Source organism: Priapulus caudatus, unplaced genomic scaffold, assembly GCF_000485595.1.
Source record: "Priapulus caudatus unplaced genomic scaffold, Priapulus_caudatus-5.0.1 Scaffold870, whole genome shotgun sequence".
NCBI lineage: Eukaryota > Metazoa > Priapulida > Priapulimorpha > Priapulimorphida > Priapulidae > Priapulus > Priapulus caudatus.
In genome coordinates this window covers 89640-105523 of record NW_014577931.1, presented here as the reverse complement: position 1 = coordinate 105523, position 15884 = coordinate 89640, and the positions used below count along the sequence as shown (strand labels likewise).

Sequence of the window (15884 nt, the reverse complement as noted above, 5' to 3'; positions counted from 1 at the left end):
ACGTACTACGACACGACGACACACGACGTACGTACGTACTAACGTACGTACGTACGACGACACACACACACACACACACACACACACACACACACACACACACACACACACATCACATACATATATATATATATATATATATATATATATATATATATGTATGTATACATCGTTTAGGTCCAAGTTCTTCGTGCTGCACAAGCACCAGGAGCGTCCACAGCGAGGACTGGATGCCAACCGCATCGATGCTGTCAAATGCACCAGCGACAAGTTCGCCAAGTGGTTCGGAGTACAGCTCTGCGGAGAGATCGCCTATCCCCAGCCATCAGTCATGCCAAACACACCAGCTCTGCCCTTCCGTGGCCCCGCAAACGCCGCCGTCTACCTGACGAAGAGAGACAACAGCATGACCGGGTACGAGTTCGAGACTCGCTTCAACGTGAAGAAGGTTCGCGTGAGTGGAGTGACGCAGAGGGTCTACAACGCGCGTTTGGCTTTCGACACTCCACAGTCGCAGATCAACCGCGAGTGGACTACGGACCTGATCGTCAACCAGCCAGAGAAGAGCCTCACCTTCAATCTGCGCACTCCCTACAAGAAAATGTCAGCCAACGGTAAGCCGACCGACCCAGTCGCCACGAGGTTAACCGTATGAAAATGTGCAGCAACGCATCTCGCTCTCTATAATACAAATGCATTTCAATGCGAGGCCAATACCCAAATTAATTTCAGTATATTTACGCAAATAAAAGACATAAATATTTAGCCAACTATATTTTACTGCGTGGGCAATAAAGACTTAAATATTTAGCCAATGTGAGCAATAACGTTTTGCGTTCTTGCGTAATATATGAGACCGTGATCGTCGTTTTCAGGTAACTACCAGTGGACGTACGCGATGAAGACTCTGAACGGTGACGTGACCATCGATGAGCGCAGCCGCTACGGAGTCGCCGCTAGCCTTGAGGTAGATGAGCAGCCATACTCGATGCGCTACACGCCCAGCCTGACCGTCACCATGAGCGGCGTGGAGCCCGTCAACCTTCAGGGATCTGTCCTGCTGAAGGAGAAGAATGGAGTCACGGTCGACCTGAGCCTATTGAACGCCTTCAGCGAACCAGTCATTCTGAAGGGTAAGTGTGTTCTGTAGGGAATCTTTGATGACTTCATGTGTCATAATATTAGTCTGGGTATTATTCACGTTTACATTTTAAGTGTGAACTTCTCTTCTCCATGTTTGTTTGCTATTGATCGAATCAGTTACTAACACTAATCACCGGCTGTGTTCATATAGGAGACATTGGACCGCGTGGTAGCCGCCAGTACACTGCTGCCATCGACTTTGCATCGCCATTGTTGAAGACCCATCTGGAAAGTTTGACTACGCTGTTGGACACCACATATGCGTCTCGTGCAAGCATTGACTACACTCTGCTCGACAATCCACAGTACAACGTAAGTAGCAACAACGGATGCGAAATTACATCTCGACACGACATTGCTTTAAAAGGACTAGTGGAATAAACAAGTCTTAATTAACCTGTTAATAAATGTTATTTTTTACTGTAGGTTGCATGGAACAGCAAAGCACGTGACATGAGCACATCGAGCCTTCTGAAGATGGATATTGCTAACGACATTACATTCACTCAGTATCCAGCTCTCAACAGCCACTTCAGGTAACAATTGTAGAGGCACTAATGGGTGAGGTGTGTGTATGTCGAAGAAGTTCTGGGAAATAAGCGAATGCTCAAATAACCCACGATCACTAGACCGAATATACCTATAGTAATTGTGTTAAAATTTAATTGGAAACCTACGCACAACTGTAAACATCTTTATATTTTAGCTGGGAGATCCAAAAGACAACTGGTCATGTTGAGAACAGCCTTGAGTTCAACTTTGGCAAGTATTCTCGCAGCGATAGAGACATGCTGAAGATTACTCAGATCTACAACCGAGCTGGAAAGATGACTGACCAACAGTAAGCTCCTGTTTGTGGTCTTCTAATGCGAATATATGTGTGAATGCTGCTAAATTATACGGAAATATTCAGTATGCGAAATGAATAATGATTTCAATCATCTTTATTAGTTGAGCATTGATTTGATATGTTGTAATAATAGCGGGGTTACAGGTGATGTGTTGTAATATCAGCAGGTTAACAGGTGTTGTGTTATCATATTGGCAGGTTATCCGGTGTTGTGTTATCATATTAGCAGGGTAACAGGTGTTGTGTTATAATATTGGCAGGTTAACAGGTATTGTGTTATAATATCAGCAAGTTAACAGGTATTGTGTTATAATATTTGCAGGCTGACGGGTAAGATCCACGTGTTGTGGCCACGGTACAGCATCGACTGGGAGGCCAACATTGACCACACCAACAACCCCCGCGTTCTGAGCAACCTGATGACTGCACGCTATGCTCCAGGCAAACAGGTCCAGACCATCATCAACCTGAAGAACGAGAACACCAGGCTGACCAAGCTCAGTGGAGATATCCAGGTAACAGAGAGTCTATCTGCTCAACGAATGTTGTGATGAGAGACTCCACTGCTTGAATTCAACTGTAAAGCGAGTCTTTTTAATTTATTACGTATGAACACATAGCAGTGTGTGATTTTATGTGCAAATTTATGCATTATATAGAGTGGAAATAATTATTAGTGTTGTTATTACTGATATCTTCTTGTTCTTCCGCACAGGTACTGTACCCAGATAACCACATGCGGTTGATGCAGAGTGTAGAGGAAACAGCCCTTGGTCAATACACAACGGAGACTATTGCTCACACCAGCCCAGACAAGCAGGTTAACATTCGCAACAACTACAGCAATAGAGGAAGTGGTCGTATGCTCAGACACGAGGCAAGCACAGAGATTAGCATTCCAGGTTATCAGCCAGTTCAAGTAAGTGGAAGCCTGAACGGAGACGGCACGCATTACTCAACCAATGCTGTCTACCAATACGGAAACGAGCGATACACTGTTAATGGCGAATACCAGAAGAAGGCCGGAGACGTTCATGGAGTCAGCGGTAACCTCGTGTTCCCACGCATCCGTGTTGCTGCATCCGGGGACCTCAGTACTGGCGTCCAGAAGGCTCTGACGTTTGACATCACGCTGAATGACCCATACAGGAGAAACTCCCGTCACATCACACTGGACACACGGGGAGCTCTCAGCTACTCTCAAGCAACTGGATCCTTCGATCTGAAGTGGGATGCTGACCGTGATCAGTCACAGGCCCTCCGCATTGAAACCAGCATGGCCAACACAGATAACAGCTACAGGGCGGAATTAGAGATGTCCTACCCAGGGCGCACAATCAGATCTGCTTTCAACACCGACTTCTCTGGAGAGCTGATGAATGGTCAACTATCATCGAATGCTGAATTCGAATGGGCGCGTGGCAAGAGGATTGCGGCCGGAGCTAGCTTCAGTAGCAGGGTTTCTCGTGCTGTCAATGAACTCCAGGCTTCAGTAGGCTTCACAACTCCATTCCGTGACTACGAGAACTGGTCCCTGAATGCTTCCCACTTCAACGATAACACCCAGTTCAGATGCATTGGCGGTTTCGCGTGGGCTCCTACTCAGAAGGTTGCTTTGAACGTCAATGGTAAGATGACCAGCCCCGGATACTACACGAGGAATGGAGCAACCAAGGTTAACCTTAGTGGCCGATTCACTAGCCCCTTCAGGAACTTTGAGAATCTGAGCAGCACGTACACTTACGGATATGAGAACCTGGAACATTCCGTTCATCTTGATGCTCAATGGACGCGTCGGGACAGGCTGACTTTCGATACAACCAGCAAGCGCCTGGGTGATGGAAGCTATGATGCTACTGCACGCTTTACTAGTCCCTTCACGAACTTCGAAGAGCTCAGCACAAAGTACACGTCTAGAGACGAGAACAAGGCAAAGATGGTGCACTTTGATGTACAGTGGAGTCCGAGGGAAAAGGTGAACTTTGATGGATCTTTCAAATTCCTGCCAACGCGTGGAAACCTCATGGAGACTACTGCTGTCTTCACAAGCCCCTTCCGTGGTCTTGAAATGATCGCATTTAACGGCCACCACGATAACAACAACGCACGGTGGACAAGCAACTACGAGCTCCAGTACAACAGCAGGGACAAGATGAGCCTTGAAGTCGCAGCTGTTTATCCTTCTGTAGACAATCTGGAGTTAAAGGTCACCTCAATGAACCCGTTGAAAAACATTGAGTTGTATGGAAAGCACGAATGGGCAAACGGTAAATCTACCAGCAAGGCTTATCTCAGAATGGATGATCAAAAGATTGCAATCGAGGAGACTGTGAGCTACCAGATGCATGGCAACAACCTGAACTTCAACTCGATGGTCAAATTCACAAGTCCTTTCAAAAACTTCGAGGAGATTGTATTGACTCTACGTCATGAATCGGACTCTACAACTCTCAACAGCCAACTCATGTTGACCCACCCAAGAAACAGGCACTCTCTAACTCTCGAATACAGCAATAATGGTGATAGCTACAATTCTCTCATCACATCAGTCCTTCGTACTACAAGTACTATGTATGGCTCCAGTGCCACTGACCTGAAGTATACCGCCGATGCATTGAAGTACGATGTTGTTTTCAACATGCAATTGCCCGAGACTCCAAAATACACAATTACCAACCACTTTGCCTATACTCCTATAGTCGATGGAGAGTTCTCAGTCAAGTTCAGTAATAACAAGCCGGGGTCATATTATGGAGGCAAGCAGGAATACGAACTCGGATGGGCATACAGCACAAACTCCAGAGAAGGTACTAGAGGCACTGTATACTATGTTTGGAATGACCAGAAGACTGAACTTAATGGCCGATTCCAGAACATACAGAATAACTATATTACTTTGGAGGCAAGCATCAAGAGCCCGTACTCTGGATACGAGTCATTGGAAATGATGACCTCATTCAGAAACCAAGGCAACAGTGACATGACCGGTACATTCAGCTTTGATTGGGCACCAAGAAAGAAGATTGAGTTCAGTGCAAGACTCCTGAATGCATACAAGAAGAAGGTGACAGTGACGTTTAGCAGTCCATTTGAGAACTTTGAGACACTGATGTTTAACTCCAACTTTGTAGAAGCAGAGCGTGGTAACTACAATGGATTAGTCTCCTTCCAGTGGAACAGCAGAGACAAGGTCACCGTGACTGGACACTTGAACCAATACCAACAGCTAGAACTCGGGTTCACAAGCCCATTCCGAGGATTTGAGTCCCTAACCCTAGAGGCTAGTCAAGACCCGTCCACTATCAGAACAATGGTTCAATGGGCTCCCACGAAAAAGGTTGTGTTTACCGGATCGCTTTCCAACCAGGAGATCACATTGCACTTCACTAGTCCATTCAGGTATTACGATGATCTGACTCTTATTACTAGTTATGAAATCCGCAACCAAGACTACGCAGGAGATTTCAGCTTCCAGTGGGCTACAAACAAAAAGATTACGTTTGGTGCGGCCGTCAGAGCAACTCCAAGAACGCAAAAGCAACTGACTCTGCAGTGGACAAGCCCCTTCACCAACTTTGAGGAACTCAGCTGGGACAGCCGCTACGAAGTGAAGAATGAGAAACACATCATCACTCTCAGTGTAGAAGCGGGTAGAAACCAAAATATTGATTTCACGACTTCGTGGAGAATCAATTTGCCATACCACAAGGAGTTTGATATGCAGCTGACAGGAATCACCAGGGAGCCACTTAGCTTCAATTCCGTCTACTATCTGCGTAACCAAGCCCATAGTATGAACGTAAACTTCAAGTGGGAAAGTAACAAGAAGGTGGAACTCAGTGGCGAATTTGCGGGGGCCAGGTATGTGCTATCTGATTCAGTACCTTTAGCATTTTGCTAACAATATTATTTTTAATTTTAATTTCATTAAGTGAGGTAGATGAATGCATTATTTTGGTATCTATTTAAATTTTTTTTCATGGTTGCATTATTATTTATGAGTGATTGAAGCCTGCAATTTTTATATATAATATTTTGAATTATTTACACCTACAGGAGTGATCGCAAGTCAGCCAGTCTCTCACTAAAAACGCCATTCCCTGGATATGAAAACCTTGGCTTTGAAAGCTCCTACACCATCGCTGGAGACAAATATAGTAGCAGTATAACCGTGCATTGGATCAATGACCAAGAGATACAGATGCAGGGCCGCTTCCAGCTCTCTTCTACTAAGTTGGATGCCGAGTTCACCCTTGCCACTCCATTCCGTGACTACGAGAACTTTAGATTTGCCACAGAATTGAGCTTTGTTCCAAATGACTACACAGCCACGATCACCACACAGTGGCAACGTAACCAGCAGATTCAGCTAACTGGCCGTTACCAAGCGACATCGTCTAAGCTGAACGCAGAGTTGACCCTCACCACTCCATTCCGTGACTACGAGAACACTAGGTTGGCCACAGAATTCGTCTATGCTCCAAGTGACTACACAGCCATGATCACCATGCAATGGCAACGTAACCAGCAGATTAAGCTGATTGGTCATTACAAACTGACGTCATCTAACCTGGAGACTGAACTCACCGTCATGACTCCATTCCGAGACTACGAGAACCTTAAGTTTACAGCAGGTCTTGGATTTGAGAGAGACTTCGAGTACAGTACTGCCATTAGTGCCAAGTGGGCAGAGATGAAGCAAGTAGAGATGAGTGGCATGATCAAGCTGACAAGCACACAGCTAGAGACGGAGCTGACCATCACCACACCTTTCAGAGAGTACAACAATTACAAGATGGCGGCCGTTGTCCAGTACACACCAGACGACTACGAGGCCACCCTCCAGTTTGATTACCCGTACAACGGCTACAATGGCAGAGGCATTTTCGGCTTCACGCTCATCAACAAGGAGCACAAGCAATTTTCAATTGATGCCAAGACTCCGTTCTATCCCGAATTCGCTTTCATCTCATCGTATGACTTTGATCAAAATGGACACGCCAGCATCACCACGCTGAAATATGGTCAAGATGTCACCAACCTGATCATTAAGTCAAATGCACGCCGTTTCAACGTCGAGTTCACAAGTCCATTCACCAACTTTGAAGATCTGCAGCTGGGCATTGATTATAATATCCGTGGATTCGACTATGATGCGACAGTCACCTTTACATCCAGCGCCCTCAGTGGTAGAGTGCTTCTCACTGCCAGACTTGCAGGCCTCAAGGACCTCAGCATCTCTTTCTCCAGCCCATTCAGAGGCTTCGAAAATATCCGCTTCACTAGCATGTATGAGTTAACTGAGCAGAAATACACGTCCACTGCCAAGCTCATCTACAACAGGGAGACCATCAAGCTGGACACTGACATCCAGTATGACACCAGACGCAAATCCATTGCTGTCACATTCACCAGCCCAATCCCAAATATGGAATACTTGATGGTTAGCACTGAGTTCGGCAAACGTAGGGACAACTACACTGGTGAATTCACCTTTCAGTGGGATCAGCAGAGGAAGATCAAAGTCAGTGGATCAGTCAACAATATGGATAGCTTCCCAAAAAGCTTCATTGTTGAGGTCAAGACTCCTTTCCGTGGCTATCAGTCGCAGTCACTTACTACCAACCTTGACCGCTCACCAAATGGTTACAGATATGGCCTGATAGCAGAATATAATAATGGACAGACGATCGAATACAGCGGAACTTACACTTTCGATACTAACCAAAGAGTAATGATGGTTTCCGAAAACCGTTTCACGATGTCTCCCAACACATTTGTCAACTTCAAGCTAGACATGACCCACACCACAAGTGGTTGTTCCTCCGGTAGATACTCTAGCTACGGACGCTCCTGCAGCCATGCCAACGCCCTGAACACTGAGCTGAAAACATCCTTCGACGCAGTGCCTTTTGTAAAGTACGAGCATGAATATACCTACGTAGAAAGCCGCAAGCTGAGCAGCAAGCACAAGTTCTCCTGGAGCGAGAGTCAGGCTATTGATATCGCTTACGACCTCGTCGCTCTGAGCGATGACATCTACAATGCCCAGCTGAGCTTGAACACTCCCTTCCGTGGCTATGAGTCCTATAAGATGCTGACAAAGACCAAGTATACTCCCAACAAGATCACTCAGGAAACAACACTCCAGTGGCCATCTAACCAGCACATCACCTCAATCGTGCTGTACGATTACACCACTGACGTCTACATCTTTGATGTTGAGACCACGTCCTCTTTCCGCGACATGAGACAGTTTGCATTCAAGACCACATGCAAGCCATTTGAGCACACGGACAACCACGCTTCATCCTTCGCGATGGAAATGAATGGAGAGCAGGTATACGATCTTCAGCTGAAGTTCACTGATAACAGCGATAGCCGCACCACCCGCACTACCGGAGATGTGCAGCTGAGAACCAAGGCCTTCCCAGTCGGTGTAACCTACTCAGTCAGTGTTGGAGACAAGGACGTCGAACTCGCTGGCGAATTCAACTGGAACCTGAATGAAGCAGACAAGAAGGTCGGAGCTCAGGTTGTATCGTACGATCGCAGCCGTGGTAGCGACCTCAACCGTCGCTTCCGCATCGAGACAACATACCCCTCACGCACCATGTTCTTTAACTACGAGCTGGACAAGACTTCAACTCGCTTCACCAACGAGATCCTCTTCTCGTGGAAGCGTGGCGTTCAGATGGGATACGAAGTTGTTCTTGATGACAAGTCTACCCGAAGCAAGGCCATCTACGATGGCAAGGTCGCCTTCAGCCACCCGGTGCGATCTGTAGAATTCAACCTGCACCACGAGAAGGCTCAGCGTCAGATGACGACCGCTGTTGAGTTCAATTGGGATGCCCTTCGCACCGACAGCCAGAAGGCACGCACGATTCTTGCCATCCGTGATGACAGCCGTGGAAAAGCACTTCACCACCAAGCCACCGTTACATTCGAACATCCAGCCCTCCGCAAGGTATGCAGATATACGCACTTAAGTTGATGTGTAAAAAGAACGTAGTATGGAAATGAAATTATGTGAAACTGGAGACTGAATATACTTTAGGGTAAAATCAATGATTTATTACCTCTGCCAAGGGGTTGGCAGGAGGTTATGTTTTCACCGGCGCGTGTTTGTTCGTTTGTGGGTTTGTGCGTTTGTGGGTTTGTAACACCGTTCTTTGTGTACAACCTAACTAAAAAAGTTATTTTTTAGTTGTGTAAGACCTATTTTCAGGATAGGTCAGAAATGGGCTAACTTAGAATTGATTAGATTTTGGTGGTGATCCGGATCCAATTCATTAATAAAATTTTCAGGATAGGTCAGAAATGGGCTAACTTAGAATTGATTACATTTTGGTGGTGATCCGGATCCAATCAATTAATTAATTAATTAATAAAATTTGCAGGATAGGTCAGAAATGGGGTAACTTAGAATTGATTACATTTTGGTGGTCATCCGGATAATTAATTACATTTTTCACAGTGAGAGAATTCAGCTGCCCTGGCGGAGGTCTGCGCTCTCCGAGTGCTCTAGTTATATATTAGTTTGATTCGATATCAGTTATTATCATTTATTATTATGTATGTACACTATATTTATAACTGATGGTGCATGATAATAATGTATTTTGCAGGCAGTGGTCAGCCAGTTTGAGTTTGTCTTCAACGAGGCTGATATCATCCTGTCTACGAAGGCTGAGCTAGAGTATGCTGTTGAGAGCAGCCAGAATATCCGATTCGCTACTACTCTGAGGGACGTCTCTATGAGAGATGTGAAGAACTACACTCTATCTGCATCTCTGCTTCACCCAGTGATGAGGGTTGATTCCGACATTGAAGGATTCGTTGCCTACTCACCGCGTGCCATTGAAGGTGCGGCTAGGTTCGACTATCTAACTCGCCGTGGCCAGACGATCAACTCTGTGCTGAGAGGAAGAATCGACAAGATCCGCAAGGCCATCGAGCTGGAGGTACGTATGTCTAACAGGAATTACAACGCGAATTACACACAAACACGAACACGTACACACACGCTGTACTATACGGGAAGAATGGGTGTCTTGCGAAAAGCACCGACGTATCAATTTATGCAGTTTAATGAGCCATTTTGGATCCCTAGTATAGTGAGCTACACAATGAGATACGTACATGATACCCGCTGCTAATATTCTTACTTTACGTAATTTGTACAAATTTTACGTTTAATGTACTTAGTTTATTCTTAATGCTAATATAGATGCACTCCCCGGTGAAGTCGGCTATGTTCAGTGGGCAATACAACACCGAGTACAGAGGTGACCTTGACAAATACACTGTCTCAGTGACTGGAAGCACAGACAACGGTAGACCCATCCGTGCCACCCTCGACCTACAGAACAAGCCGCAGAAACAGCTTGATCTGGTCGTGTACTACGATCCTGGTAAATACAGACTCTTCTATTCTCTTCTATTTTCTTCTCTTCTCTTCCCTTCTCTTCTCTTCTCTTCTCTTCTTTTCTCTTCTCTTCGCTTCTCTTCGCTTCTCTTCTCTTCTTCGTGATCAGGGCACACCCATAGATGATGAAGGTACACTCAAGTGAAATTATTATTCAAGATAATTATTAATACGATGCAGTCATCTCGTATAAACGCGTGTTACACGAGCCACGAACCATTGGCTTTTATAACGTACTCCGCGAATGCTATGAGAACGAAGAAATTATCAGAGAGCACCTATACTGCACTGACCTAACACGCGGGACTGTGTTTCTCAGACAACTCCAACAAGAAGTTCGAGGTTCACGGTGGATGGGAGAGTCGCTCTGCTTTCAATGTCGAAGCATCTCACAGCATCAACGGCGCCCGCACCACGGATGCCCTCTACAATACTCGCCTCAACAACAGCCACCTGATGCACACTCGTCTCTACTGGCGCCCATCTGCCTACAGTGACATCAAGGTGAAGCTTCTCTACTAAATCTTAATGGACAGCATCTTCCAATATAGATGTAGGGGAGTCGGGATTCAATGGATAGTTTTGCACTGAATTGGACATAACACGACGCTTACTTTTTATTTTTTTAGGAAACGACGGAGCGCACTAAGAGGTCTGTGTCGGAAAGCTTTGTGAACGAGTGGGAAGCGATTCGTCAGCAGGTTGAGAGGGAGGTGCGAGGCCATTACAGTGAATACCAGCGTCACATCGACAGCACCACCGAACCATTCCTCACTCAGACCAGGAGAGAGTGGTCGCGCCTCGCGAACGATGTCAGCCGATATGTTGACAGCCTGAGTACCCTATACGACAACAACGAGTTCTTCATGAGGGATACCCACAAGGTGTCGATGTCCGTGTATGAGGCTGCCGAGAGAATCTTCAGGTAAACTTAATAGTAAATTGACGTAGTTTTTGCACTTTTTAAGTGTAGTGTCTAGGAATGTGACAAATATACGGTACCTTACTGTGTTGTACTGTACTGCACTGTTGATAATTGGCAGGTTCAAAAAATAGTAGCCAATGCAAAGAACTTTATAATTTAATTGAGATGGCGAAATGCGTATTCATTCATAAACCAGTTTATACCGCACTCAGTTTATATATAAATAAATAAATAAATATATATATATTTATTTATTTATTTATTTATTTATTTAACGTAAAATTGCTTATGTTTATTATGAATGTTTTCAGCGAATATTCGAGAACCATGGCGTACTACTACGAATACTACAAGTACTTGCTCAACCGTGAATACACCATCTACATGCGCGAGCTCGACAGTAAGATCCAAGAGTACTCCGTCAAGTTCCAGCAGTCGTACGACGAGAACTACGTGCAGATGATGCGCAAGTACGAGATGATGAAACGCGAGGCTACGCAGAAGTACGACGAGTACATGGCTACGCTCAACAGGAACTACGACGAGGTACGCACGCCCGCGTAATCACAACAACGCGATCGTTTATTGCTACCTGACAACAATGCCCCTACCTCTAGATTCAGGCTTCATTTCAAGACTTCTTTGAGTTGAATCGGTGAAGAATAACAATGCACTAACTCTAGATTCAGGCTTAATCTCAAGACTTCTTTGGGTCGAATCGGTGGTGAATAACAGGCGAGCACTGTTGCTATTCATATAGGGCTACCAGAAGCTTGAGGTATACAGTGCTGAGGTTATGGATAAGCTGTACAACAAGGGCGAGCAGCTCATGAACAAGGCTTCTCCATACATTCAGAAGTACTACCCAGGGGCAGAGAAGCTTGTCAACGACGTCATTGACCGTCTCAACAGTAAGTGGACATTATATAAAGCTATTTATAATACGTAACAACGTCTCAACAGTAAGTGGACTAATATAGAGCTATTTAAACGTAATATTAAACAATTGCAGACCGTCTCTCTTTTCATTGTTATGCCGCCGATTACTTTGTGGGTAATTGTGATAGCGATGCATCCCCTTGTTTCATTAGACGCTGTGATGACACTCTACAACAAAGTAGAAGGCCACCCATACTACCAGCACGCTTCTAGCATCAAGGATACGGTCAGCGGACACATGCGAAATGGCAAGGAGTACATGTCTGATTTCGGCAGCAGGTAATTAAGAAGATAATTGTGACTCTGTGGCGATCTTTTGTTTGCTTGTTTACAAACATTGTCGGAGCACCGTCAGTCCTTCCGTTACCTAAAGCACTATAAGTGATAAATCGTAGCCTTCATATTGTATTCGTAATTAATATACATAAATGTAATTTACTGATGATGATGATGATGGTGATGATGATTATGATGATGCTGATGATGATGATGATGATGATGATGACGCTGATGATGCTGATGATGATAATAACAATAAATAATATGAAATAATTATAATATAAAATTTAAGCCAACATATAAAATATCTATTACAGGTACAGTGACATGTTCAACGACTACAGCAGCAAGTACGGCAACATGTACGACGACATTGCCAACCACCCAACCACCCAGCTGATGAAAGATCATGTAAGTGCTTTGCTACTGGCGTTTAAACCTGTAGCCGTACGATTAGTAAAAGATATAACACGATAATATCAACGCGCCTTTGGTGTAATAGTTAAATAATAGCTACATAATAGTTAAAAGTAATTAAATAATTAATAATCATGTTTGCTGACTATCGAGTACATACTGCTGCCTAGCCTGCTAGCTATAGATGTAAAGCATTTGGAACCACATAAAAATGTTTATAGCTTACTATGTGTGCGTATTCTTACATCGTATTTTCTACCAATGAACAGGCCTCTTGGATTCTCGACACACTCAACCTGAAGGAGAATGCCGTGAAGTTCAGCCAGGTTGGTATCGAGCAGGGCCAGAAGGTCATAGAGGACACCGTCAGGGATCTAGTTCACCAGTACATCCGGCCCGACATCAGCCACGTGACGGTGTATGAGCCCGAGCAGGGAGAGATCCAGTACGAGCAATACCTGCCATTTGAGATGAAGACCCTAGATGAGATTCCAGAGGTAAGAATCACGCTGAGATATCCATCAACCGATGAAAAATGCAACAACATTTCGCTGATGTAGCATTCTGCTCAATTATTGCTAATTAATAGTTGAATACAATGGAAATATATAAAAAGAAATATATAATAGAATATAATTTAATATAATTTAATAGTTGCTGTACGTTTTTCGTTTTTTTCAGGTTGATGTTGAGTCTCTTCCGTACTACAGTCAGATCAAGGCGCAGTACGAGAAATACGAGCCGTACATTGCCAACTACAGCATGCTGGACACCTACTACAAGTACAAGCCAACACTTGACATCAACAACTGGATTCCACCATTCAAGGGTGAGCGTTCAAGAAGACCGTCGATCTGTGACACATATCACTGATTTAAACTGAAGCATTAGTTGAGCCTTCATACTTCTTTGAGCCATTCCTATAGCACGTGATCACAGTGGCGCGGTTTCTCATCGCTATTTTGTTATTGCTGCAGCCCAGGCAATGCTGATCGGTTCCCAGCACTTCGTCACCTTCGACAACACGTTCTACGACTTCGCCGGACAGTGCAGCTACGTCCTCGCCCACGACTTCATCGATGCCAACTTCAGCGTCATCGTCAACTACCAGAAGCAGGGTCGCGAGGTCTCCAAGAGATCGATGGTTGTTCTGAGCGACAACAGACAGATCGAGATCACTCCGGACTACAGAGTAAGCTATCACATTGTTGACGATGAACTAAAGAAACTCGCGAAGCACGAATGTAATGTGAATTGGGTGTATGTAATCAGGAGTGTAATAATATATTATATTATATATTATATTATATATATATATAATATATATTATATATTATATTATATATAATAGACTATATTCTTACACTCCTGACGTAATCGTATTCGCATACGAGTGCAATGTTAACGATATTTAAGCCCAGCACACGAACCTATACACTCAATTCTTGGAACCCCAGTTAATGTTGCGTATCTTTAACTATCAGGTCAACGTTGATGGCGAGAACCAGGAGATGCCCATAGAATTCGACAACACGATGGTTAGGCGCATGGGTCCGACCGTTCGCATCGACAATCGCCGTGGTGTTAGCATCGTCTGCAACTGGCAACGCGATATCTGCACACTGCACATGAGCGGATGGTACGTGCAATCACAATTCCCTACTCTTGTTGTTCCCTTCATGTGGTATTGAATGAATTATAAATCGGCGTGCAAGAGGCTTTATTACAGTTTGTAGATGGTGTATTAACATAGCTTGTCCCATAAGTTAGTAGTTATTATTATTATTATAATTATAATTGTTATTATTATTATTATTATTATTATTGTTATTATTATAATTGTTATTATTAGCCTTATTATTAGGCTTAGGTGTAGAGTGACTGCAAGCACTTTTTCGGGTGGATATACGTGCTATTATAATGTTCTGATGGTCTGTTTATGCGCAGGTACTTCGGAAAGACCGCGGGTCTCTGGGGAACGTACAACAACGAGAAGAACGACGATTTCCTTACGGCCAGCCGCCAGAGAACCACCGACGTCAATACGTTCACGAGTTCATGGAACCTCGATGAATCTTGTCGATCAAGCAACATGGCCACGGTGCGTCACGTAGTGTGATATATTGTCGTACACGGTGATGCTTGTGTGCTTATTTTTTTTGGCTTCGTGCATTTCCGCACAGTTAAACACATGACATAATTTATCTACTTACACACATATACATAAATACACACATTTATATGCTTACATATGCTATACATATTTATACAATTTAAAAAAAGGAAACAGGATAATGACAGGAGTAATGCTTGACATCTTCTGCGCACAACGATCGGTGATGTACAATGACGGGACGCACTACCCACATTAACAAGGAGCTGCATCTCGGTGAAGTATTCCTTTAATCGCACATACCTGTGATTGCGTTGCAGGTTGTGCCAGTAGAGGTTGACACCGCGGGCTACAGGGCGTGTGCCGCATACTTCCAAGAGCAGTCCAGTCCATTCCGTGCCTGCTTCAGCCAGGTCGACACATCAGCATTCTTTGACATGTGCGTCACCGATGTCACCAAGAAGGGCGACTACGTCACTGGAATGTGTTCCATCGCAGACGCGTACATTTCGGAGTGCCGCCGCCAGGGTATCGACATCACCATGCCAGACACCTGTGGTAAGTTACAGCGTACGCGCGCTGAACATCCATATATTGCGTCTCTCTTCATCTCTTTCCCTCTCTCTCTATCTCTGTCTGTCTGTCTGCCTGCCTGCTCCTCTCTTTCTCTCTCTCTCTCTCTCTCTCTCTCTCTCTCTCTCTCTCTCTCTCTCTCTCTCTCTCTCTCTCTCTCTCTCTCTCTCTCTCTCTCTCTCTCTCTCTCTCTCTCTCTCTCTCTCTCTCTCTC

At 44.7% G+C, this 15884-nt stretch overlaps 1 protein-coding gene across 1 annotated transcript in view; it reads left to right on the top strand.

Moving 5' to 3' along the window:
- LOC106814086 overlaps positions 1-15884 on the top strand; it is a 29064-nt gene that overhangs the window by 10062 nt on the left and 3118 nt on the right. Inside the window, exons 17-38 of the mRNA XM_014818363.1 lie at positions 178-614; positions 876-1133; positions 1295-1455; positions 1570-1679; positions 1850-1984; positions 2316-2508; positions 2709-5854; positions 6050-8963; positions 9625-9960; positions 10227-10410; positions 10744-10928; positions 11054-11349; positions 11661-11895; positions 12110-12260; positions 12441-12567; positions 12885-12978; positions 13254-13481; positions 13666-13813; positions 13962-14176; positions 14469-14623; positions 14932-15085; positions 15418-15655. Coding sequence (XP_014673849.1) covers positions 178-614; positions 876-1133; positions 1295-1455; positions 1570-1679; positions 1850-1984; positions 2316-2508; positions 2709-5854; positions 6050-8963; positions 9625-9960; positions 10227-10410; positions 10744-10928; positions 11054-11349; positions 11661-11895; positions 12110-12260; positions 12441-12567; positions 12885-12978; positions 13254-13481; positions 13666-13813; positions 13962-14176; positions 14469-14623; positions 14932-15085; positions 15418-15655 — 10100 coding nt within the window. The remainder of the gene's footprint in view (positions 1-177; positions 615-875; positions 1134-1294; positions 1456-1569; positions 1680-1849; positions 1985-2315; positions 2509-2708; positions 5855-6049; positions 8964-9624; positions 9961-10226; positions 10411-10743; positions 10929-11053; positions 11350-11660; positions 11896-12109; positions 12261-12440; positions 12568-12884; positions 12979-13253; positions 13482-13665; positions 13814-13961; positions 14177-14468; positions 14624-14931; positions 15086-15417; positions 15656-15884) is intronic.